Consider the following 27929-nt stretch of genomic DNA (forward strand, 5'->3'; position numbering starts at 1 on the left):
TTTTTATGTGGCTTTCAGAAAATTTAGAATTATATCTGTGATTTGTATTATGTTTCTGTTGGGCAGCACCTGTGTAGCCTATCCTGACTAAAATCAAAGTTGATAAGTAGGGTATGCAATAGTATGCCATAACAGAAAATCCTCAAATATGGTTGTTTTGGTTTGGGGATTAGGCAGCAAGGAAACTGATTATTAGAGACTGGAAAGATGCAATGCAGAGATGCATCTGGTAAAACTTGCCTGCAGTAACTTGCATTTTTAGCTTTAGGGGATAAAGTTGGACAATGATTTTATTTTAACTGCCCTTGGCTACATTTGACGAGATACACATGGAGGAAGTGAGGTAGAAGATGATTGGCTGGTTTGCAAATAGGAGTGAGAATCTATATAGAGGCCAGAAATTTGGGGATTTGTAGGACTGGAAGAAGCAATTACTTTTCACCTTCAATCAGTAAGAGATGAACTGAGAAGACTTTGAGAAGATAATTAAAACTGTCTAGTGGCAAGGATCCAAACAAAGTTATGACCATCATTCGATTGTTAAAATATCCGAATGGATTAATGTGACTCAGAGTGATGGTCTGCTAATTCATTTTGTGCAGGGTAAAGAGACTAAAGTTATGGATTCCCTACAAAAGCCAGGTAAAGGTAATCCCAAGGTACTCACACTTAAGCAGAGAGACGTAGACACAGTCTCATGTAACAGGAAAGTGAAGAAATCTAGTCATTCTGAGAGATGTATTTAGGAAAAAAAGCTGTAGTCTCTATATTGGCACTTGGAAATGGCTAAAATCAAATAGATAAGAAGTATCTTAAGTTTTTCAGGGAGTTGTGTAGCCAAAGAAACCAGAAGAATGAAAAAAGGTGTGAAAAAAAATGGTAACTAATTGAGATTTAATGTTCTTGGTCCCTGCCCTCTAACCTTCTACCAGCAGGCTGAGAATTCTGCTTAGCTGAGGAGGACACCCTGTCTACTTTACTTGTGGTGAGGAGGATAACAGACATGGGAAAACCTCCTGGAGGGCAGAGCTTAAGAAGCACAGAGAACACTATCTGAAAACTCCTCCCAGTGAGCAGTCAGAGTGTACCTGGTCCTCTGTTCAGCAGGGTTTATGAGTTACCATGAACCCTACTGACTGTTGTGTCTTCTGTTCCTCTTCTTTTGAACAGGAGTGTTTTTTAATATTTATACTCACCTCGTTCTTACCTCATTTTTTATGGTTACTATTACCATATATATTATATTATATTTTATATATATATATATATATATATATATATATATATATATATATCTCATTGTGTATTCTGTGTGTGGGCAGACATCTGGACGTAATAGTTTATTTCCCTGTCATCTACAGATCCTGATCTTTGAGCTTGATGCTTACTAGATGGGAGGTTTGGGTTATCTTCTGCAGGGAGGGTACAGGTGTATTCCATTTACAGGAAGGAGAATAAATTGATTGTTTGACCAGCAAGGGATCTTGGGAGTCGGATTCTTCATAAATAGTCCAATTCTTTTCTCTTGCCTTTGCCTGTCATTTTGTAGTTAGTCATGGCCATGTGATCTGTTATGGCCAGTAAAATGTGAATGGAAGTTTAAAAGCAGGATGTGATTTACTACATTCCCTTTTATACTTCCATGTCAAGGCAGTCTTGGAAGCATGTATTGGCTAGAGTTTAGGTTCCTAAAGGACTGATGAGCAGATCCCCCTCTGCCAACCTGAACTGGACATGTAAACTTAGTGAGAAATAATCAATTTTGTTGTGTTAAGCCATTGAAATTTTGGGATTCTTTGTTACTATAGCACAGCCTTACTAGTCATGCTTGATGTGTTAGGTTATAATTTTAGTCACAGTAGGTGCTCATTAAATGTTTGAATTGAAGACATTAGAATTTGAAGGAATTACACAAAGGAAAGTGTACAAAGTCTAAAGCTGCTGAGATATGTAGCTTTTTGGTTTTTATTTATTATAATAGCCAAGCCCATGCAGTTGACTTAAGTGCCCTTGACTGTAAGTGCCCTCTTACATAGGTGATATGGCAAAGAGATTATATAGGTAGAAGACAAAGGAAAACATAGAAAACAATGAAACTTGTAATATACAACTAAAAATAACTGTTCAAAGTTATGCATATGTGGTATGATTTCCTATTTCTGATTATAGCAACTCAAATTAAGATAGTTGAAAATACAAAGAAAGTATTATAAACAATCCTTGGGGGAAAATAGGCATTTCTTTTTTTTTATTCTTAAGGATTTGTTTATTTTTAGCGAGAGGGCACGAATGGGTGGGTGCGGAGGGAGAGAATCCCCAAGCAGATCCCCCACTAAGCATGGAGCTTGATCCCATGATCCATGAGATCATGACCTAAGCTGAAACCAAGGTTGGATGCTTAGCCAACTGAGCCACACTGGTGCCCCAAAACAGGGATTTCTAAAACAGTTGAGGAAAGGGAATCTTTTGTTTAAATGGAGTTTTTTTCTTTTTCTTTTGTTTTCTTTCTTTCTTTCTTTTCTTTTTTTTTTTTTTTTTTTTTTTTTGAGTGGGACGGGGGGGGGGGGGGAAACCCTAAACCATTCATTTTTCTGCCCATATAGTGATATCCACATTAGGTTTAGACCAGTGGTGAGTAGACATCCTTAAATGAAGTCTCAGTAGAACCCCAGTATATAAAACTGACTTTATGGGGCTGCTCTAATTTATATATCTTCAATGCCAATGAACTTAAAGTTTATCATGTGCTTTAAGGATAGTTTGAAAGCCCCTGTGCTGTAGTAGGTATAGGCACTGTGGTGTATTTTGGGGGGTTTGGGTTTCTTAGGAGAAGCCTCATATTCTTTAGGCTTAATTTTTCTAGTATTCATACACAATTTTTAACAATCCTGGCTGATTTCCAGGTTTCAAACTGGCTTAGAACATAGACAGTAGAAAGGATGGTCGGTATGTGGCTTGGGACACAGAGAGAGTTGATACAGCTAGAGTTGGGAAGGAGGCAAAAAACCTGAATAGATACAAAAAACCCCCAAAATTGGAATTCTGGACTTACTTTAGTGCAGTGTTCCAGAGGTTGTCTAATACCATAAATTATTTTTAATAATGAATTGGAATCATTAAACAAAGATTAAATTACATTTTCAGGTGCCTGCTAAAGAAAGTAGGTAAGTGTGTAATTCTGGAGAGATTTCCATTCAAAGTATGGTAGGTATCCTGTAGTTACCTCATAAACTACCATTCTAAACAGCTCATGCCCTGAAGGTTTTGAATTTTATAAGTTTTTGATGTTATTTTTAAAACGATGTGCAAATAATTAAACATTGAAGTAATAATAATACTCTTTTCCAATGTTTAATTTAAAAAAGAGTTTTTATAATTAAAACTTAATGAAAAGAGCCTCCAGGGTATTTAAATTTGAGAAAATGAATTTATATTATGCTATATGTCAGTGCTGTTGTATTTAAAGAGGTTATTTTTTTTTTTTTTTTTTAAAAGAGGAGAGGTGGGGGCAAAGGGAGAAGGAGACATAGAATCTTAAGCAGGCTCAGGGCTCAGTGTCATGACCTGAACTGAAATCAAGAGTCCATCGCCAACCTGATTCCCCCATAATGATTGTTTTTTTTAAAAAAAGGAATATTTTAAGAGATAATTGCAAACCATGTAATTTGGAAGAGTTTTCTTGCAACGTGAAATGAGATTGGGTTAGTAATAAAACCAATACAGAGCTTTTTTTTTTTAAACATTCTTTTTAAGATTTTATTTATTTATTTGACAGAGAGAGCATGTGTGCACAAGCAGGGGGAGCAGTAGGGAGAGGGAGAGGGAGAAACTCTCTGCTGGGCAGAGAGCCCGATGGCTCAAAAAGATATTTTGAGCCAAAGGCAGACACTTAACCATCTGAGCCTCCCAGGTGCCCCTGTTCTTTTGCATTCTTGATGAGTAATGTAAAAACAAAAAACAAAACGAAACAAAATTGTGTGTGTGTGTGTATGAACATGGAAGAAGATACGCTTATTGGGTAGGTGGCATAAAAACTGAGAATAGGATTTGCCAGGTGAGGTTAAAAAATACATATATAACTTACTGTTCGCTGTTTTTATATATAACCTCCCCCTTTTACTAGACTGAAGAAAAAGATAAAAAAAAACATGTATTTGAGAGTGAGAGTACGAGTAGAGGAGGGGCAAAGGGAGGAATCTCAAGCAGGCTCCCCACTGGGCATTGGGCATGGAGCCCCATGGGGCTTAATCTTACCCCCCCATCCCTGACAAGATAATGACTTGAGCTGAATTCACAAGTTGGATGCTTAACCGACTGAGCCACCCAGTTGCCCAGAAAAAGGTATTTTTTAAAGTGTAATTTTGTCCTTAACTACTTAGACTAGGAAGGTGTTCCCCTTCTATCAGGGATAGAATATTTAGATTAGGTGGTGAGGAGGTAAACTTCTGTAGGATCCAGTTTGTTATGGTCAGTTTGTTTTGAATGAAGAGCAATGTTAAATCTCCCAGTTTAATTAGTATTATTCATAATATGTGATTTCAGTTCATCTTTAGTTGTATCCAAAAACCAAATCTTTCTACTTTTAGGATGAATGTTTTGGTACTCTTGAGATTTGAATAATGACAGTTGTGACCACTCCTTGTAACAAGTCACTTTCTTGTTGTTTCTTATTAGTCAAGGATTATTGGGAACTATTACCCTTTTTGGTATTTTAACCTGGGGAAGTGGTGGAGAACAGCTTTTTTTTTAAACTTTGGAGTAACTTTAAAGTAGTCTTTTCTTAACCTGAAGGACAGAGGAAAACTAGTCTCTAAAACTTACAGGGGAAGGGATGAGCCTTAGGAAGGAATATTGTCTGCAGTAATGTATGATGTGTTCCTTTATGGTCATTCTCAGTTTCTTATCTGTGACATTGAAGATTTTATCTGTGAGGTTCTTAAAATGAAGTCCTCTATGGTGGGAAGCAGCAGGGAGATTTTTCCAGATTTTTTTTTATTGTGGTAAAAAGCACATAACATTAAATTTACCATCTTGACATATTTAAGTGTACAGTTCTCTAGTGTTTAAGTATACTCACACTGTTATGTAACAGATGTCTAGAACTTTTCATCTTACAAAATTGAAATTCTGTATCCATTTCCCCTTTCAACTTCCTAGCTCTTAGCAACCACCTTTCTACTTTGTTTCTGTAATTTTGACTACTTTGGATACTTCATATTAGAAGAATCATACAACACTTGTTCTTTTGTGAATGACTTATTTACTTTAGTATATAATGTTCTAAAATTTCATCCATGTTGTAGCATGTAACGGGATTTCCTTCTTTTTTAAGACTGTACAGTATTCCACACTGTTATAAATACACAACATTTTCTTTATCCTACCCAGATTTTAAGTCACATTAATTTGATTTAATCAAACTGTGGTTAAAGTTACATATTCATATGTTGGGAGGCTAACTTAAGCTGCTATTCCTGGACACTAGCCCTGGTAGAGAACCGATTTTTAGCAGTGTTTGCAGTATGTTTCGCATAATTCTTTCTTATGTCCTGGCTCTATCCATCTTTTAATTATGTGCCTTCTAACTTCTTCAAGCTATTAACCTTGTTTTCTTATGTAGAAAGTAAGGGAATATATATTAAGTGCTTACAAGTAAATTAAAAAAAATTTTTTTATTAACATATAATGTATTATTTGCCCTAGGGGTACAGGACTGTGAATCATCAGGCTTACACACTTCACAGCACTCACCTTAGCACATACCTTCCCCAAGGTGCATAACCCAGCCACCCTCTCCATACCCCTTTCCCCCTGGCAACCCTTGGTTTGTTTTGTGAGATTAAGAGTCTCTTATGGTTTGTCTCCCTCCCGATCCCATCGTTTCATTTTTTCCTTCCCTACCTCCTAAGCCCCCGACTTTGCCTCTCAAATTCCTCATATCAGGGAGATCATATGATAATTGTCTTTCTCTTATTGACTTACTTTGCTCAGCATAGTATCCTCTAGTTCCATCCATGTTGTTGCAAATGGCGAGATTTCATCTGATGGCTCCATAGTATTCCATTTTACACACACACACACACACACACCCCACATCTTCTTTATTCATTCATCTGTTTTTTTTTTTTAAAGATTTTATTTATTTGACAGAGATCACAGATAGGCAGAGAAGCAGAGAGAGAGAGAGAGAGAGAGGGGAGGAAGCAGGCTTCCTGCTGAGCAGAAAGCCTGATATGGGGCTTGATCCCAGGACCCTGGAATCATGACCTGAGCTGAAGGCAGAGGCTTTAACCCACTAAGCCACCCAGGCGCCCCTATCCCTTCATGTGTTAATGGACATCTAAGTTCTTTCCATAGTTCTGACAAGTAAATCTTAAGTGCTGGTTATTATCATCATCATCTGATAGAACACTGCTCCCTTAACAGAGACTTAAAGTTAATATTTTATTACAGTGTATTAATTTTAAGTCATGTGACCTTTTTCTTATATATTTGTGGTGTGGCTATAAAATGAGGTCTTCTATAAGGCATATTAGAAAGTCAGTTATTTCTAGTAGTGTTTACATCCATGTGTGTATATTCTGTAAAAGGTTTGTATTGTCTAGATTTACTAGGGTGAATAATCCTGTTGTATAATCTCCAATCAGGTAGAAAGGCTTTGAAGATAATTTGGAAACCTGCTATAAAAAAATAGAAGGGAGACTTTAAAAAAGATCAGTTGAGATGAAGTTAAAGGTAAATTTTAAATAGGGAGAAGGGAGCAGTCATAGAATACTAACAATCCAAATCTGTTTGTGGGAAAGAGATTGCTTCCTGTACATATATTTTGTTTAAAATAGGTAGAGGAATAAAATTTGGTTTTATAACTATCCCCTAAAGTGTTAACTTCTTTTGATTATGCTAGCGAAGTTGTATTTATAAGAATGCATGTCTATCATTGAAAACTATCTCTTTGAAAGAAAAATAGGGAAAAAAAGGCTTGGTAGCTCTGACATGTCCTTAGGAATTTGAATAGCTATGAAAGTGAAAATCTAATTAAAAATAATATATGAGATCTTGTAGGATTATCCTATAATTCTGTTTAGGTGATTTTTTTTTTTAATGGCAGGTGAAACTGATTAAAGGGAAAATGTAAAATAAACTTTAGAATCAAATGAAGTAATTTCATCAGGGCTTAAAAAATTGAAGGCAGAGAATATGAAAGCCTTTGATAAGACCAACAAAATCCTAATGATATGCTATTGATAAAGGAGAATATCTCATTTTATCAACAGTACTGTAATTCATATTTATCTAGTGTTAGTTATTTAAATTAAATATGCATATTCCAGACTTGATAAGCCAGTTAAGAATGTATCTTAAATATTCTATTAGCTCTATTGATAAAAAATTAGCCAGTTAGTCTTCGGAGGAAGCAGTTAGCATTTTCTGGTAATATTTTTAATAGAAATCTAGGCATGCCCTGAGTTATTAATGCTTAACTAATATTGATTATACAGATTACTGTTGGTGCCTTCCATTAATTCCACGTCAGCTGTGTTTGTGTTAACATATGCTAAGCCTGCTCATTCCTTCTCTTTTTACATGCTTTTAGCACGCTGCTGCATATTGCTGTTTATATATGCTTGAGTTAGATGGATTTACATATTCTGGTTTTAACTGAGTAACCTTCATAGTGGACTTTAATATCAATGTAAAGAAACCATGGATTGACTAGAGGAAAAAAAAAAAAATGGAAGTATCACCGAACAACAAGAAAATGGCAGAGTAATCACTTTCTGTCTGGTTTTGATAACATTGAATCTTGCCCTAAATACTTTGTTGTGGCATATTACCTAATATTGATCTATTGTAATTTATAATAAATTGAAATTGTTTATCTTCTATTGTATTTGTGTGTTTCACAATATTTTATAATCCGTTAGAGTGTACATGCTTAATTAATATTAGTGGGATACATGTTCACAGCTTTACTAATAGTGCCGTACAGTCAGAAAGATTTGGAGACCACTGGCTGGCTTTATCTTCCTAACACACAAAAGCAGCCAAACTCTTTAAAGTTAACAGTGCTATTTAGTGGTGGCTATGGGAAGTTAGTTTCATCTAAACCCTCGTTATACTTCTCTACCCCAGGAGATTTTGTTTCTATCACATTCTTTCTCCCATTTTGGTATTTCTGTACTTAAAGTGTATTAACAACATTTTCATCTGCATCATTCTTTCAGTTTTGTGTTTGTCAATAGGGTATGCAAGAAAATTAGTCTGTGTAACCATATCACGTGAGTATGTATCTGTGTTGTGTGTATTTCGTCGTTTAAAGTCCCTGTTTTCTCTCTTTTCCTTCAAGTCTTGCCCAGATACATAGGTAAATTTTTTTCATTTCTGTATCCCTTTGTTTTATTAGGGTAGGCCTTGAAAACAACCATAATCATGAGATAGTACTGTCATGTACCAGGCCAGATGAAAAGGAAATTTAAACATTTTGAGGTAGAGAGTAAATATAATTAAAAAATACTGTTTATAAAAGTTCTTAAATGTGTATGCAAATCTATTCTATATGCATTGCTTAAATTTTTTTGCATTTAAACTTGGCTTTCCTTATGTACCCAAAGTCATATTTAAATAAGCATACTCATTTTTTGTATTGCTAGTGTATATTTTATATGTATTGCCACTAGACATGTTAAATCTGTCTTTGTCGGCTAGTTTAGGAATTTCAGTGAAATTTTTATAATGCTTGCTTTCCCAACATAACTCTTGGGAAGTGTTGTATATACTTGTTTCCAATTCACTTTCCTTTTTTAAAAAAAAAAAAAAAGATTTTATTTATTTGAGAGAGAGAATGAGGGAGAGTATGAGATGGGGAAGGGCAGAGGGAGAAGCAGACCCCCTGCTGAGCAGGGAGCACAGTGCGGGGCTTGATCCCAGAACTCCAGGATCATGACCTGAGCTGAAGGCTCACTCAACCAACTGAGCGACCCAGGCGCCCCTCATCTTCCATTCTTTTGGATCTACTCTAGGCAGGGCTGTGTCCTAACTTCTTTGCTGCAACAGCTTTTGTCAGGGTCACTTGTGATTACTATTACTACATTTTTACACCCAAAGTCATTTCTTAGTCTTCATTTTACTTGACTTTTTCAAGCATTGACACTTCTGATTATGTTATTTCTTGAAATGATTGCATCCCTTGCTTTTGAACACTAGTTTCCTCCTGTCTCACTGGCTGGTTCTTCTTAATCTCTTCTACTTCTTAACTTTGAAGTACCCTAGAGTTTCCTCCTATCTGTACTCTATTCCAGGTCACTCTCAATAACCAAGTACATACGCTGATGATGTCCAAATTTATAATTGTGGGCCATACTTTTACCTGAATTCCAGAACCATCAACTGTCTGAGTAGCATCATCATTTGGTTATTTCTTCAGCACCTCTTAACTTTTGTATTAAAAAATGGGACCCTGATTGGCACTCCTCTCCCACAATTTTTTCTACTTCTAGTCTACCCTATTTCAGTGAATGACACAGTCCTTACTATTTCCTCATTAATGCCTTAGTTTTAAGCCACTATCATTTTTTGCTTTAATAATTATGTAGTAGCTTCCTAATTTTTTTTTTTAAAGATTTTATTTATTTATTTGTCAGAGAGAGTGAGCACAGGCAGACAGAGAGGCAGGCAGAGGCAGAGGGAGAAGCAGGCTCCCTGCCGAGCAAGGAGCCCGACGTGGGTGGGACTCGATCCCAGGACGCTGGGATCATGACTCGAGCCGAAGGCAGCCGCCCAACCAACTGAGCCACCCAGGCGTCCCAATAGCTTCCTAATTTAATTAGTCTCTCTACTTCTGCCTTTGCCTCCCAAAAGGTTCTTCAGTGTAGTAGCTAGAGTGATCTTGAATTTATTTTAATAAAAATATAATTTAAAATCTATTACCGCTCAACTCGTAATCCCTTGGTGGCTTCCCTCACTCTAAATGAAATGTAAAGTCCTTATAGTGGCCTTGTGAGGTAATATACAATATGTAACATCATATATAATATTAACTCCCCCATATGTTTACCTTTGTGATCTTACCACTTAAACTGTACTTTATCCATAGTCATTTCATTCTAGGCACACAAGCCTCTTTGCTTTTCTCTGAATATACCAAGCATACATCCAACTTGCTTTTCCTTCTACCCAGAATACTTTCCTCCACCTTGATCCTTTGCCTCTAGGCAGTTTTCTCTGACTACTCTAAAACAGCTAGCACCTCACTCCTTCTACTTCCTGCCTCTTTCTACCATTTTTTCCTTAACACTATCACCTAAAATACTGTGTATTTGTTCTGTCTTCTTCCAGCTTAAAAAGGAAACTTGATAAAGGTATGAACATTCTTGGTAACTGTTTTATCCTTAGAACCTACAGTAGTAACTGGCACATTGTCATCATTCACATACTTACTGAGTGAATAACATGATATTCTAAATTTCAGTTTATGGACTGTTTGGAGCACACTCATTTTTTTTTTTTTAATTAAAAAAATTTTTTATTCTCACCATTGCACATAACCTTTCCAAATGTCCATCACCCAGCCACTCCATCCCTCCATCCCCTTCCCCTCCAGCAATCCTCGGTTTGTTTCCCGAAATTAAAGAGTCTCTTATGGTTTGTCTCCTTCTCTGGTTTCATCTTATTTCATTTTTTCCCCTTCCTTCCACTATGATCCTCTCTTGTTTCTCAAGTTCCTCATATCGGTGAGATCATATGATAATTGTCCTTCTCTGATTGACTTATTTTGCTTAGCGTAGTACCCTCTAGTTCCATCCACATCATTGTAAATGGCAAGATTCCTTTTGATGGCTGCATAGTACTCCATTGTGTGTGTGCGAGTGCGTGCGCACGCACACACACACACACACACACACACTCACTCTATCGTCTTTATCCATTCATCTGTTGATTGACATCTAGGCTCTTTCCATAATTTGGCTATTGTGGACATTGCTGCTATAAACATTTGGGTGCATGTGCCCCTTTGGATCACTATATTTATGTCTTTAGGGTAAATACTCAGTATGGAGCACACTCATTTTAAGGGTTTTGTTTTGTTTTAAATTCCTATGTTGGGGAAAGGTGTTAAAATTGATTATATAGGTGCTCAAGATGAAGCCACAACAAAAGAAGTTGACTGATCCAGAATTCCTAAGTAATCTCCTATAGATCACGTTAAAAAATTATTTAAAATGAGGGCTCCTGGGTGGCTCAGTGGGTTAAAGCCTATGCCTTCCCCTCAGGTCATGATCCCAGGGGGTCCTGGGATCGAGCCCCACATGGACTCTCTCAGCAGGGAGCCTGCTTCTTCCTCCTCTCTCTCTCTCTCTGTCTGCTTCTCTGTCTACTTGTGATCTCTGTCAAATAAATAAATAAATCTTTAAAAAATATTTAGAATAATACTTACGTATAATTGAATATACGTATATTGAGTATGTAAAATCATATGTGTGTAAGTTGATGAATTTCCATGAAATGAACACTTAGGAACAATTACCACCCAAATCAAGAGAATACGATACTACCAACAACCCAGCAGTCTCCCTGTACCCAGTCATTACTCCTTTTGAAACGTAGTCAGTCACCAAACAATAATTTTACCTGTTGTTTTGAGCTTTAAATAAATGGAATTTTGAGAGAGAGAGAAAGCATGTGCATGTGAGCCTTTTGTTTAAAATTATATTTGTGACATTCATTTCTGTTGCATATAGGTTGTTAATTTTCATTGTTTTAACATATTTTGTTGTATGAACGAATATATTATTTATTTTCCATTCCAATACTAGGGGTTATTGGAATTGTTTCATTTTAGGGTGAATTTTACTTTTGGTGTTATGTGTACATTTTTGTTGGAGTAAAATTGCTTGAGAATCAAGAGTATAGATAGATTTAGAAAATATGGTCAAAAGATTTTCCAAAGTTATACTGATTTACACACCCACCAGTAAGTAGTGTGGGAGAGTTTCACTTCCACTGCTTTTCTAGCACTCGGCCTGGTCTGTTTTGAATTTTAGCCGTCTTGGTGGTATGTAGGATATCTCATTGTGATATTTTTTATTTTCCTCATACCTAATAATAATAGGAACAGTTTCATATTTGTGTGGGCCATTTTAATGGATTATTATTTCCCCTTCTTCTGAGTCCTTATAAATTGTTGATTTCTAAGAAAAGTAGGCACCACATGTAGGACATTAATAGAGCACAGTAAAAAATATATTTCTAACATTTACACTAAGATATTGAGGAAGGTGTAACCTTGACCACCTAGTACTGGAGACTTATTTTTAAGGTGTCTGTAATTCACCTGGTATGCAGTTGGCAAAGGGGAATTATTTTAGATTTATTGGATTAATTAATATTATCATTAAGATTCTAAAATACCCCAGATTGTGTATGAGCAAGTGAAGTGATTAACATTTGGTGTAACAGTTCTTGGGCAATTCATCTATTATTTTTAGTGAGCACTTTGTGGTCTTGTCCCCATGAAATGACTCTTAATCTTATAAAAATCTTCTCTTCATGTATTATTTGCAGATAGAAAGAACATAGAAAAGTAGAGGGCAGAGTCTTTCCAGGTAGATTATTACCTATATTGGAAGTTCCTCCTTAGGGAAGGTTTATTCATTTAGTTAGAATGTATTTTCTGAGCACCTTGGAGTGAAGCATTCATTATCTAAAGGGATATATGTATGAGCCAATAAATATAACTCTACATGTATAAGGGAGATGGTATTTGAACTAGCTTTGAAGAATAAATGGAAGTTAGGGGAAAAAAAAAAGGAAAGAACTAGAAAACAGTCTAGGCAAGATACACACACACTTAAGAGAGTGACATTGAGAAAGGGCATATATTTTGAAAATGATGAGAATTTTATTGTTTTTAATATTGAAGTTGGAAGAGCTGGTTGAAGCCAGATTGAGAACATTCTTAAATATCAAATTAATGAGTTTGGTCTTTATACTGTAGAAAATAGAGAATTAGTATAAGTATGGTTATTAGGGAAGTGATGCCATTAGATTTTTATTTAGGAAGAAAATTCTAGAAATTGTGGAGAAGATGAATTGACAAAAGAGGGAGACCAGAGGCTGGGAATGGACTGACAGGAGTCACCTAGAGTTGATTGAGCAATTAAGTGGCTTGTAATGCTGTAAAACTAAGGGGATGCAAGGAGAAAGTTTGTTGGGTACACCAGATGTGTTCAATTTATATGTTAAGTTTTATGTGCCTGGGTTGTATTTGGAGTCCGTAGAAAGAAAACTGAACTGTGAATATTCATGTCGATGACACATTGTTTAAATATATTTTGTAGGTTCTAGTAAGAGAATTAGCAAAAGGAGCAGGAATGTGCTATAATACCCTCATCCCCTCAATCAAGTTGTATTTCATTCTTGCCCTCTCTTATCAGTTGCTTTTTTTATTTTCTTTATGTCTGTAAATCTTTTCTTCTCTCTAGACTCCTTTATCCATTCTTGATATTAATATTTTAATCCTTCTTTACCTGCTGTCTTGTCACAATAATGTAAGACAAGCAGCTTTAAAAACATCTGAGGGGCACCTACATGGCTCAGTGGGTTAAAGCCTCTGCCTTCGGCTTAGGTCATGATCCCAAGGTCCTGGGATCAAGCCTCGCATAGGGCTCTCTGCTCAGCAGGAGGCCTGCTTCCCTCTTTTTCTCTGCCTGCCTCTCTGCCTACTTGAGACCTCTCTTTGTCAAAAAAATCTTAAAAAAAAAAAAAACTGATAAAATTCCTCATTTTTATGGACTTCATACTTAAACGCAACTTTGGATATGTGATATTCATATACATGTCTTTTATTTAACTCATAAAGCTAGTGTACTATGCAGTATTTATGCAAGTACTTAACTATTTTGTCATAGTGATGCAAATGGATACCTGATTTTAAAGGAACAGATGCCGGTACTCATTTATTTTGTGTATTTGGAGGAATTTTGTACATAGTTACATTCTTCATCCTTTCACTGAGAAAAGAGAAACCAGTTTTCCCCTAATTTCCAGCTGTCGAAAATCTGTCTGGGTCTGGAGTCTAACACAGTTCATGGCACATAGTAGCTAATTATTTACTGGACGAATGAATGTGCTTTTTATCTTACCTCATGTAATAGAGGAAATTGTGGCTGTGCTCCATCAGTTAAACCTGTAAGTGCTGTGGCTCATCATCCCCTCCTCACATTTCAGGGACTTCAGTCCTCTTTGTTCAACCTGTCTGTCTGTAATGGATCTTTCTTCATAAGTATTTAAACATGGTCAGGTTTTTCCTGTCTCTAAAAACAAAACACTCCTCCCCTTAACTCTCCTTTTTGGTCCCATTAAGCTACTGCCATGTTTTTGTCTCTCAAATCATACTTCTTGAAAAACTTATCTATACTTACTATTAAACACTTTCTCACTTCTTGCCCATGTTCTTAGTTTAGTTTCTTGATTTATCTGCAGTATTTTATGTTGACTACTTTCTTCCTTGAAATACATTCTTTCCTTCCTTTGATGTAGCACATTTTCCTGGATACTAATTTCCTTTGCAGGTTCTTCCTCTTCTACCTGTTCCTTAAATGTTTGTCTTCCTCATAAGCTACTTTTTTTTTCTCATCCTATTAATAGTAGTGAAGTGATCTCCACTGTAGTGGAGTGAATCAAAAGTAGTGGAGTGATCAAAGAAGTGACCTACTTCTTTGGATGGACTCCATCACAGTATCTATACTGAGAAATTTTTTTAAAGATTTTTGTTTATTTTAGAGAGAGCAAGTGTGTACAGTGGGGAAAGGGCAGAGAGAGGGGGGGAAAGAGAATCTCCAGCAGACTCCCCACTGAGCGGGGAGCCTGATGCAGGATTGTCTCATGATCCTGAGATCATGACCTGAGCCAAAACTATGAGGACTGAGCCACCCAGTGCCCCTGTACTGGTAATTTCTATATCTCTAGTACTTGCCTCTTTTTTTGAGCTCCAGAGTTGTAGGTCCAACTTCTTTACTTGTATGTCTTATAAACAGTTCAGACTCCATGGACTCATTCATTTTCCTTTACCTCTTCTTGGACCTTCTCCAGTATTCCTGTCTTAGTGAATGGTACCACTATCCTCCCTGTTGCCCAGGCCAGACTCCCCTTTCTTCCTACTTTTCTCCCTGATTCTTAGTTGTGGTTATTCTGATAAACTAGTTTTAAACTGTTTGAGGCATTTTCTTGATTGTTGAGTATATATTCAGTTTTCATTAGTTTAAATTCAGGAATTTCTAGGCACATTTGGTGTTTTTAAGGCTATTTTTGCCCCAATTATTAGTGACTGATACAGATCTAAAATAATAAGTTTTTAATATTTTTAGTTTACATAAATCAAGATAATCTATAAGAATTTGTTTTACTAAAGATGGTTATATTCAGTATTTGTTCTAAATCCTTTATTTCTTTAAAAAAGTTTTCTGAGATGAAAAAGCTCTAATGGTATCGTATCATTATCAATATAAATAAAGATGATTGGGTCTGCTGAGAAAATGACATAACTTGCTGCCATGTCCACTCTTCCTTACCATTCCATCCTCATTTCATTTCCCAGTCTGGTTTGTAATAAAACTCCTTGAAAATAGAAACCATCTCTCATATTTCTGTCCCCTCTTCACAGTGATATTATGGCCATTTTAGATATTTTAGTAATGATTGACTTAATTTAAACCGACTCAAATGAATGACCCCTGCTTTTGCATTCACATAGTACCTATAGATAGGGATAATTAATTAATACAGGTTATGAAAAAGAGATTTAAGGCATTAGAATCTGTTCTAATCTGAATTGACTGTTGGATTTATTGACTAGTTGATTAATTTATTATTGAAGTTTCAGAATTGATTCAGCTTCCTTAAAAAAAGTTACTCGATTTTCTTAATCTTTTAAAAAGCAAGCTCACATGCTGGCTTTATTCCCTTTTTTGGCTGAATTATTTGATATTTAGAATAAAATAGAAATAGTTTTAAAACAATAAGTCACAATAAGGACCAATGGTTATATTCCCACAAACAGGAGTTTTGACTTTTTACATAGTATTCACTTTACCTTTGAGAGGCCCAGATCTCATGGTTTTGGGGCCAGTGGGCTGCTTCTCATCTGTATTTGCTTTTTTCTTTAGATATTAGGATCAAGGAAGAAGAACCTGATCCTGAAGAGTGGCAGCTCAGTGGCGATTCTACATTGAATACCAATGATCTAACACACTTAAGAGTACAGGTGGTAGATGAAGAAGGGGACCAACAACATCAAGAAGGAAAAAGACTTCGGAGGGTAGCTTGCACCTGTCCCAACTGTAAAGAAGGTGGTGGGAGGTATGCACACATGAAACATACCTTTTTTTTTTTCTTTAAGTCTGCTAATAACATCACCCTAATTTTTGAAATACTGCATGCTACATCACTTAATTATGGGAAATTATTCATTACATGATCATTTTGTGTGTATGTCTGTATGAGTGTGGCAGAGTTAGAACAAATATATGATAGAATTATCAGATCTAAATGCCTTTTTAAAAACTTAAGTTATTTAATTTGCCTTAAAAAAAGTAGCAGATGCCATTTAATAGGCCCATATCAGAAATTAGCCTGTTTGCAAAACAGCAATGAGATTTGCCTAAATACAGATAAAGTTGATTTTTAGCTTGAGAATAGCAGTTATATAAAAATAAGAAGTTCAGAAATAGTTGATAAGCATAAACATTTTCTAAACATTTTCTATATTCAACAGAAATGAATAATAAGCCTAATGATGGAATTTTTTTTTAAAAAGTGGCACTGTAGTATTTCAATTCAGTGCTTTAAAAAAATGAATGTTAAGACAGAATAACATGATGGGAAAAACTAAAAAAAGATCACTGATTATATTAAATGTGGATGGATTAAGCTTAATAATTAAGAACTTGAAACTCAGATCATATCTAAAAAAACAAAATCCAGCTTTAATGTTGATTATAAGGAACATCTCAAATAAATTGGCACAGGAATGTTGAAGATAAAGGCATGGAAAAAGATCTATTAGGCAAATGTTAACAAGAAAACTTGGATAGCACTGTTACTATTAGGCAATGAAGGATTAAGGTAAAAATAGTCAAATGAATAAATAAGGGTAGGCTTCTTAATAATAACAAAGTTTTCACCATAACTTTGAAATACATAGAGCAGAAATTTATAGAATGTTGTAAAGACATGGAGATCAAATCCCTAGTCATAGTGAAAAACCTTAATATCTCTCAGAAACCCTGCTTAAATAATACTATTAATTCAGTTAATGAACTTGATCTATTAGAAATAGCCTTTCTATTTGTCTTTGAGTTGTTGCTATTTGTTGATTTGCACATTGGCCAGTCCATTCACAGTGATGGTAATAATGACTAATAACTGCTAACTTTGGGAGTTTTAGACAGTCTCATAATTGAGGCACAGAGAGATTAAATGACTTTTAAGAGCAACATGCAAGTGGGCTTTGGACCCAATGTCTTATTCCAGAACCTTAACCACTATACTTAATTGCCTCACAAGTGGATTAGCTTCTGCATCTGATCCTTAGGTATATGTATGTATTGGTAATTATTTTAATTGTTTGAAATATCATTTATTCTTTGAAATGTTTTGGTCAGTTTAAATAAGTAAATGTGGAATTTTGGTTAGATGATAACTTTTCTGAAATTTACTCTCATATTTAGAATAATTTCCAAGATAAATAGTTCATGAAAGTCAAATCTAATTGAGGGTCAGAGTCTGGCCAGTGTTTTACTGTTCATTTTATTAAAAATGAAAATCCTTTAGATTGGTTTTTATTAAACTAAAATATGCTCATAAAACTTGAGAAACACTGAATTTTATATTAAAAGAATACCAAACTTCTATCCATAATCAAGAAAACCATTATAACATTTTTTTATATATCTTTCACACTTTACGTATCTTTTAAAGTAGAATCATCTTATTCTTTCTGTTTTACATGTCCGCTCTTATTTTGAAAATTTTTGTGACCATATTTCCAAGACTGTATAGAGTCTACAGTCGATTTTTTAATGGCTCTTCTGTTACTGTATGGATGCATAAGAATTTAACATCTTTTTTGAGAGTTTGTTATTGTCATGCCAATCCTGACACATACATTTTTGCACATTTGCCTGATTACTACATCAGTGTAAGTTGACAGAAATGAAATTGTTGGATCAGAGGGAATTGTCTTTCTATCTGTATCAACTTACATTCCTTCCCATGGTGTATGAAAGTATCTGCTTTCCCACACCCTTGCTAATAATGGATTTCACATTTTTAAATAACCTCTTAAAGTCTGACAGATGAAAAATAATTCCTTGTTATTGTTTCATTTAGTATATTTTTTGTTATGTTGTGAGATTCATTTTTTGGTATGTTATTTTAACATTTAAAAATTTCTTTTGTGAATTATTTGTCTTTTGTTAATCTGTTAACCAACTTGTGTGTTTAACTGTCATATATGCAGATACTTTTTTTCCTAGTTTTACACTGTCTTTCAACTTTGTCAGTGGTTTGCATAATGCATTGTTAACACAAGTAAAAGAAGAGTTCCATTACTTAAATTTTGCAAACTTTGTTTTATGCACAAAATTTTTAGTTGGTCAGTTTATTTGAAATACCTTATAAGGAGACTTAACTTTTTTCTCCCCTAGAACTTTTGTGAGTTTGTTTTTTTAAAAAACTTACTTATTCTAAGCAATCAAAGTTGAAGTTCTTAAGAAAAAACTCTATTATTTCTTAGAGCTCATTTGAACAGACTTCAGCTAGCATACATGACAGGCACAATTGTATCGTTGGCAGTTGCTGCTTCTAATTAACAGACGCATAGCATATAGTAAATGTAGCATATTTCAGAGTGTTCTGCAAAGGGGAAATAGTACTTTAAAAATTTTAGAATATTGGCCTTTTCCCCTCAGACATATTATTTATATGTATATATACACCTATATATGTGTATGTCTAAATATATATATATGTGTGTATATATGTATATGTATGTATATATATATATGTATGTATATGTATGTATGTATAAAGTGGCATCTCCAGAGGACAAAAGGTGTAAAATATAATTAATATATTTTCTATTTATATCATAAAATATAAAATATTTAAAAATGATATTCGTCTGTTCATTTAACCAGTATTTATTAAGCAGAACCAGCCTTTAGAAACCTTTTACTCTAGTGGGAGAGACAATTTTAATAAAGTAAAGTCAAGTCTAAAGGCATTATTGTTATGTGGGTTTTGTGTGGATTTAAACATCAATCCATATTTAAAAAATTTTCTTCTTTGTCAGCATTTCAGTTGGTGTCTCATTTCTCCCATCCCAAGCAAAAGAAAGTATTTGATGTACTTACCTTTTCTTAATTCCCATACTAAGAATTAGCTTTATTTATTCTGCGTCACTCTGTCTTGGCATTGTTAAATTACTGAGAACAAGTTTAGGCAATCAGGAATAGAAACTTAAAATTGTTTTTTCTAGATTATATAGTAGGTTTTAGTGGTCTGATTATGCAAATCAAGAAGAAAACTTACAGCCATATCTGTTATTACCTTTTTATTTGTTGAGAAAATCAGTTCTCTTCCTTTGTATCATATGGCATAAATCCATATTTAGCATATCTAGATTTTCTTGAATAAAATTTCCTTTTTAAATAGAAACTTGGACCCGGGTATTGGGCTTTTCCTTTACATTACATATATTTGTGTGCGTCCCTGTCCCCATTTTTTTTTTCCTTAGATGCCAATCCCATTTTCAAATAGTATTTCTGTTTTCTTATGATTCAGTTGAAAATAACTTTCCTGGGAGTGTTGGTTCTTGGAGAACCCAGATTCATTACTGTAATTTGTTACAATCTTGTGCTTTGTTAGTGCTCTTAAGCTAAATTTTGCTAAGTTAGTAAAATAGCACTTTTGAGTTTATAAAAGCACATCAATTCACTCAAGTGGTATGCTTAGCATTGAGGCAAGAAGCCATGGGTACAAGAGTGAAGTGAATTGGGTTCTCTGTGAAATTGCTATGGTGAACACAATATGTAAAATTGTTTTGTACACCAATAATCACAAACATTGCTCTTTTTCTTAGGGCTGTTTGGGAATAAAATAAATTTTAAAAGCTAAATTAAATGGAAATACTGGCTTTGGTTAATACTTTGGCAGGTGAGCCAGAAAAACCTGTTTCACTCAACTCAGCTCTTGGAAGAGAGTTGTAGAAATTGGGGGTGGACTGGAGCAGAAACTAGAATTGTGTTAGATTATGACATCCTTGCCCTTAAGACAACAGCATGACTCCTCCTTGTCTTTACTTATGCTATTCCTCTGCCTGGAATGCCTTCCCTCCTTTCTATCTAAATCCTACCCACCTCTTCCACGAAGCCTTCTCTAACTACTGGAGCCCACATTGATGTCTCCCTGTTCAGAACACCTATGGCATCTAACAGCCAGCACTGCACCGTTTAGCACTGTTTGTCCTATGGCAATTTCACATGCTACTGAGTGTGAGTACATTAAAATATAAATGTGGGGAAATATGCATTTTTCCAGTAAAATTTGAAAAACGATAGGTATAATATATAAAGGAGGATTTGCAGGCTTATGGAAAGTTTATAGGCTATACCTAGACTGAGATTGGGGGAGGAGGGGAAGTCGGGGGTCTTAAATGTACCTTTTTTAAATCTCAGAGAAATATTGCAAAGTGTATATGATTTTGACAGTTAGTGAGTCTAAAATGTCATGTTTTATAAACTCATTTATTTTTATTCGGTAAATAGCCTAATTTGTTTTGTTTTGTTTTAGAGCTTGAGTAACGACATTTTCTGTGCGGTTTAATACTTACTTGAATATCAGTTCTGGAATCAAGAAAGTTTTCTTCTTGCTTAGGCCAAAATACTTGTGTTCATTCATCTAATAAGCACATATCCCCCAAACCTTGTTCTTGGTATCAAATACTAAAATGTAACAAATGTCAAATTTTGCACTGTGGAGAACTGTATTTTTATTCTATCACTGATGTGTAATAAGGGGTATCTTTGCATGGTTAATATGGAGGGAATTTTAATTGTAAAGATAATTTTGATTTATATTTATTTCATACAGTGCTAAGGGAGTTGAGACAATAGCTTTGTCTAGATTTTTTCTTTTGATTTTTCCCCAAGTCAGTGTATACTCAGGGTGTGGCTATACAAATATATGAATAAATATGCTTAAGTTATGTTAAAGTCTGTTTAGGTGCCTATTGTTTTTTTAATTGTACCTGTGATGAGTTATGCAGTCATTTCTTGGTTTTAATTTAATTTTTAAGTTAGCTGACATCATGACTTTGAATAGACCATTTAGTTTCTTATATTAACTAATTTAATGTGGATTGGGCCTATGCATCAAGTTTGTGAATGGTTCTGACAGAATAATAGCTTTATTTATGAATTCTGTATGAAATGTCCTTTTAAATTATGTAATTCTTGAGCATATTTACATTTAGACAGCAATCACATTAATTCTGAAGTAAAATTAGTATGTAATACTTACATGTTTGAGACATGTAAGTTTTTATTAAATTGATTTTAAATAGTCTTGGTTTCTGATTGACCTCATGGTGATGTCTTCTATTTGAAATTCAACACAGGAATATATGATATGGTAATGTTTGTTTGGTATGGTAATGTTTATTTGGATATTTTCATATAAAGTTATATTATTCTTTGTGTGTTTTTTAGAGGTACCAATCTTGGGAAAAAGAAGCAACACATTTGTCATATACCAGGATGTGGTAAAGTCTATGGGAAGACCTCACATCTGAGAGCTCATCTGCGTTGGCATTCTGGGGAGCGCCCTTTTGTTTGTAACTGGATGTTCTGTGGTAAAAGATTTACTCGAAGTGATGAATTACAGAGGCACAGAAGAACACACACAGGTTACTAACATTTAATTTTAAACAGACAAAAATGGCTACATGCTTATGGCTACGTACTACCTTGAAGGTTTTTTTTAAAGAGCATACCTTACTGATCTGGATCATTTTTTTTTTTTTAAATAAAGATTTTATATATTTATTTAACAGACTGAGATCACAGGCAGGGAGAGAGGGGGAAGCAGGCTTCCTGCTGAGCAGAGAGCCCAATGTGATGCGGGGCTCAATCCCTGGACCCTGGGATCATGACCTGAGCTGAAGGCAGAGGCTTTAACCCACTGAGCCACCCAGGTGCCCCATGATCTAGATCTTTTAAAATACGATCAGTTACATCCAGTTTTTATCTTCAGCAACACCAATTTAAAAAACAATAATTCCGGGCTCCTGTGTGGCTAATTCGTTAAGCATCTGCCTTTGTTTGCCTCAGGTCATGATCCCAGGGTTCTGGCACCAAGCCCCACGTCGGGCTCCCTGCTCAGTGTGGAGCCTCCTTTTCCCCCTTCCTCCGCTTGCCACTCCCCTTACTTGTGCGCTCGCTTGCTCTCTCTCTCTCTGTCAAATAAATAAAATCTAAAAGAAAAGAAAAAAACAGTAATTCCAAATAAGCCTACATGGCTTACCTTGTAAAATAACATTTTACTTTATGTGGACTCAGGCTAGCTTTTTCCCCCTTTCTTAGTTCACTTTTTTTTGTTAAGCCACATTTATGTTATTCTTGTTTATTATGTTAACAATTTAAAGATTTATTTATTTATTTTCGAGAGTAGGAAGGGTCAGAGGGAGACAGAGAGAGGGTCTTAAGCAGACTCCTCTCTGAGCACAGAGCCAGACTTGGGCTCAGTGCAGAGTCAGCTGTAGGGCGGATCTCGTGACCCTGAAGTCATGACCTGACCTGAAACCAAGAGTTGGCCACTTAACTGGCTGCACCACTCAGGTGCCCCTCTGCTTTTACTCAACCTTTCTTAAATTCTTCTTCTTCAGTACTACAATAAAGAATAAATCCTTTTTTTTTCTGACAAAATCATTTCACCTTTTCTCGTTTTAATATCTGTGAAGTAAGCAAAAAATATTGCATTGAGGAATAACCAGGGTGTTATTGATGGAAAGACTCTCTTTGATTTGTTTTATACCATATGTGTGGTTATATGAAATGAGAAGGGATGACCCAAACTAAACCTCAAGTTAATATATCTTAGAGATAGTTTTCTCCTTCTACCTTGTAATGGTAAAGGTGTTTATCAGTCTATGCTCAACACTGAAGGATTGAAAAATACATACTTACAGTCACTAGAGAGCTTAGAAGGAAGAAGCGTGGTAAAAAGAAAGATAGTATTGGTTTTGAAGTCACCCAGATCTGGATTCAAATCTAGATTCTCTGTTAGATTAGGCAAATATGCTGTCTCTGACTCAGCTTTCACACCTCCTACATTGTCTTTAAATATATAAAACAACCTGCCAAGTATGTAGTAGTTAGTATATATATTACATGTTCTACTTGTTTTATTTTCTGTCTCACTTGTTAGGTAGGTAGATGTGTTTATTAAACTGTTTGAAACTGCAACAAATAATGTAAGAAAGTAGATAAAGTATGCTCAGAGGCAGAGATCATTATTGCTTGGGATAGTAAGGCATTGTTGGGCAGTGGGCTGGGATAGTAGACTTTAAGATGGCCTGATAACAATTTTCCTCTGTGGAATTTGATCAGCAGGTTATAAAAAGGAATAATGTAAAGGAAAAGAAGTCTGATCAAATGAATGTGGGAAACACTTGGTTAAACAGGGTCACTACATGTACCTTCGAGGTAGCACCTCTTAGGACCTTTAATTGAACGTTAACAAGACAGGATCTCTAAGTGGGGAGAGATGTAGTATGCGTAGCATTTCCCACCCTCCTCTGATTGTTGTGCCATTTTCCATGGAACATCTTTCAGGATTGATTCCAAGGGAAACTTTGGGAAATAATTTCGCAGAAGAATAGAATGGTATGTGAATAGAAGAGGTAAAAGACCATTTGCCATAAGTGAAAATGAGATTCTATATAGCACATTTCTATTAATAAGTGGATTGAGCCATATAGAGGGCGTTTTAAGTTAGGCAATAGAGAATTTAAACTATTTATTTATCTGCAAGTTATTACCATACCACTTAGTATAATGGAGTTTTACACCGTAATACAAGTTGGCATTTAAAGATTTGTCTGGCATTGATTTATTGGATTGGAGAGGGAATGACTTAAGATGTCGTCAGAGCATAGATCAGACCTGGTGAGGACCTACTTAGGGTGGAGGTGCTAGAACGAGATAGGTTAGAATTTTGAAATAAATAAGAAAATTGTAAGACTTGTTTATTGAATGATTTCTCTCTGGATTCCTTTTAGATTGGCCTTTTGGTTTCTGTCTTTCAGTAATTCTCTTACACAGTAGGTCTTTGACTTTTTAATTAGACTTTCAGGCTGTTTTTTGTATTTAAAAAATCTATTTTATTCATGCTGGGAAGTAAATTTAGGCATCAGGGTCCTAAATTAACTTTACTGTCATGATATGTTAGGCTTGCTCTTGACTAGTCCAGCTAAAGTCAAGTCATCTAGCTATCTCCATTATTCCTGGGATTACTCATTCTTAATGGACCTCAAGCTTGTGTTTTTGCTTTAATCTAGAAGTACTCTGTGTAGTTACTTGAATTCACATTTAAGAGTTGAAGGTTTAGTATCATGGATTTAACATGTTAGTATCTTAAATATAGCTTAAAACAGTATGCTCTTGGAATGTCTGGGTGGCTGCCTTCACCTCAGGTCAGGATCCCAGGTTCTGGGGATCGAGTCCTGCAACCAGCCATCCTTGCTCGTTAGGAAGCCTACTTCTCTGTCCGCCTGCTCTGCCTGCCCTGCCCCCTGCTTGCATTCTCTTTCTCTGAAAATTGAATAAAATCTTAAAAACAAGAACAAAACCAAAAAAATAGTCTACTCTTTAAAGAAGTATGGTCCGATGGTCGTTTTTTAGCTGTATGGTATCTTGTAACAGATGTTTCAAAACAAACTATTGGCATATTTGAAATATTAAAGTCTAATTGGAGTATCAGTTTATAATGTTTGAAGATTGCTTTTCATTGAAAAGTAAAGATGACAGATTTATTTTGAGGAAAAATAATCTAGGAGAGAAATCTTGAAAAGGCAGCTAACGAAACTAATGCAGTTTTAATTAACTTTCCTTCCTGTCCCTAGCTGTCAAGTTAGGTGGGCTTGCTTTCTCAGCAGAGGATCAGTATATTACTGTTGAATTTAAAAAATTGAGTAACAATTTTTTTTTAACAGGTGAGAAGAAATTTGTTTGTCCAGAATGTTCAAAACGCTTTATGAGAAGTGACCACCTTGCCAAACATATTAAAACACATCAGAATAAAAAAGGTATTCACTCTAGCAGTACAGTGCTGGCATCTGTGGAAGCTGCACGAGATGATACTTTGATTACTGCAGGAGGAACAACACTTATCCTTGCAAATATTCAACAAGGTTCTGTTTCAGGGATAGGAACTGTTAATACTTCCACCACCAGCAATCAAGATATCCTTACCAACACTGAAATACCTTTACAGCTTGTCACAGTTTCTGGAAATGAGACAATGGAGTAAATATTACACAAATACTTATTCATTGTGGTTATTTTTATACAGTAGTGAGAAGAATATTGTTCCTAAGTTCTTAGATATCTTTTTATTGATGTGCAAAAATTTTTGGATTGACAGTAACTTGGTTATACATGACACTGAAATGCCTTACTTTGTATGATATTCCATAGTATATTAAAAATGGTAAAATTGCATGGGTTTTGTAGGTACTTTTGGAATCTAGAAGAAATGAAATTTTACCAAGTTATATAAAGAGAAAATTGAATTTAACAATGCGAATGGTAGTCTAACCAAATGCATCAATCCTGTGTGGTTTAGTGTAAAAATGAGAACATGTTGGTATTTATCTATTGTAAGATAAAAAAAGTTGGTGGGTGAAAGAAATCATGTTATGATAAAAAAAAATTTTTGTAATTTTCTTGATGACTGGAATTTTTATTATGCATAACTGACAAATCAAGTTTCCAAGCAAATGTTACATAGTGTAGGCTTTACTTAGCTTATCAATTTGTCATTTTGAAGCTAATTATTTTAATTAGGTTAACTATGTACAATATTTTAAGCATTACTCTTGTAAGATTTTGAAAACTACATTTTAACATGGAATTCTAGGGATAGTCACCTTTTAAATCCTGTTGAAAAGCCATGTTTAAGATTTAATTTGCCAAAATAATGTCTTGTTAATATTCTTTCAATAACGAAGTTGGGCAATATAACCAATGTTTAAAAAAAAAAGTTTAAAATGTATAGGTTGAGGCATTTGGGTGGTAAGAAAATGTTACAGTGAATTATCCCTTTTCTTGAATATTGGAGGACCAAAAAAATAAGGTGTATTGCGTCTTAGCAGTGATTTTTTTATCCAATCTTGTTTCCAAAAACCATATGTCTGCCAGGGCCTTAAAAGCCATCATGTAAATTACCAGTAAAGTATAACATATGCAAACATAACAAAATCACTTCCATAGTGACGATACTCCAACCATATGGATATTAGTCATAGAAAACTAGAGGTTTATGATATTTTTTTAAGTCTCTCTCTCTCTCTCTTTTTTTTTTTTTTTGTCTAGGTAGTCAGTCTGCACTTAAATATCAACCATTTTCCTTTTTTGCTTCTTCCCTTTAAATTTATATGTATCCAGTACATTTAATTGAGAAATGTATGTTTTTTATTATGCTGTATTTTCTTTTTATTTTTTAATTATTGTTTATATTTTCAATTATTAAAAAAAATGTACAAAATAAAGTTTCATTGCTGGTCTTGTAAGAGCTATACAATTTTCCTAAATGTATACCTATAACTGCAGCAGTTCACCTATTTCAAAAATTTGGAATTCTGTTCATTTGTTATTCTTAAGACCACCTCAAATTTAAAGGCTACCTTATTGTACGTTTAAAGTGTATTATAACAGTGTGGTAGTTAATAAAACACTATTTTTTTTCTTTTGAGTTTGTTGTATTCCTATGCATTTAAAATATTTGCAGTGGTATGGGGTAAGAAAAATCTGGTTTATTTTCTTCATCTTAGCCTTTTATTCACAGATTCTTGATTTCAAACACTAAAATTATTGTGAGCAGGTATATTTACTTGGAAAGGTAAGAGTAGAGGCACTAGCAAATTACTAATTTTTCACCTGAGAATGATTTAATTATTAAGTAAAACTTTCAAAAAGCATCTTTTAACTCTTAAGTTCACACTGATTCATGTTAGTTATAATAGTGTCATTTTGCAAACCTTGATTTTTGTTTCCCCTTTTAAAGCAGTGCAGAATATTTTGATTTATTAAAAACTTGAATTTACATGACAATTCTTGAAAATGGTAACATGTTTTGGTAAACCATGGCAAGAACTATTTGAAGGTTATGTTTTGGGTTTGTGTATGTCTAATGATAAAGCAGAGTAAGAGGAAGGGAGAAGTTAACTAACTGTATCTTAGATATTCTAAAATTAAAAGTCCAGTTACTTTGCACATGTGTACAGTGAAGGTAGAGATTAAGATTTCCATTGTCTTGTTTTCCAGGCCCAATCTGACACTGTCAGTAATATCTTTAAATGCATGGGACAGCTCTAGATACACATAAAAACACGGGCAAAGTTTTCCTAAATATGAGACTTTAGCTTGTGATGTGCAATAGGAAGTATTACTTGAATTATAGAAACTAATGGAATGTACAATTATTTTGACTTTACAAGGATTAGAATTTGAATCTTTAAACTCCAGGTAATATTTAGAATTTTTTCATTATTGAGGATGTGTGAAGAAGATTATGTGAAAGGGTTGCTCACTTGAGCAAAATATCCATTAAGTCAGGAGATTAAAAATCTTTTTAGAGTGTGATAGATGATT

General features: G+C 34.7%; 1 protein-coding gene across 2 annotated transcripts in view; it reads left to right on the forward strand.

Annotated features, from left to right (window-relative positions):
• Nucleotides 1-27030, forward strand: part of SP3 (Sp3 transcription factor) — a 58247-nt gene extending 31217 nt beyond the window's left edge. For both annotated transcript variants that reach the window (XM_059167011.1, XM_059167012.1), the window contains 3 exons: nucleotides 16164-16356; nucleotides 21768-21964; nucleotides 25271-27030. In XM_059167011.1, the coding sequence (XP_059022994.1) occupies nucleotides 16164-16356; nucleotides 21768-21964; nucleotides 25271-25587 (707 nt within the window). In that variant the 3' untranslated portion in view covers nucleotides 25588-27030. The remainder of the gene's footprint in view (nucleotides 1-16163; nucleotides 16357-21767; nucleotides 21965-25270) is intronic.
• The last annotated feature ends 899 nt before the right edge of the window (nucleotides 27031-27929 follow it).

This window comes from Mustela lutreola, chromosome 3, assembly GCF_030435805.1.
Source record: "Mustela lutreola isolate mMusLut2 chromosome 3, mMusLut2.pri, whole genome shotgun sequence".
Taxonomy (NCBI): domain Eukaryota; kingdom Metazoa; phylum Chordata; class Mammalia; order Carnivora; family Mustelidae; genus Mustela; species Mustela lutreola.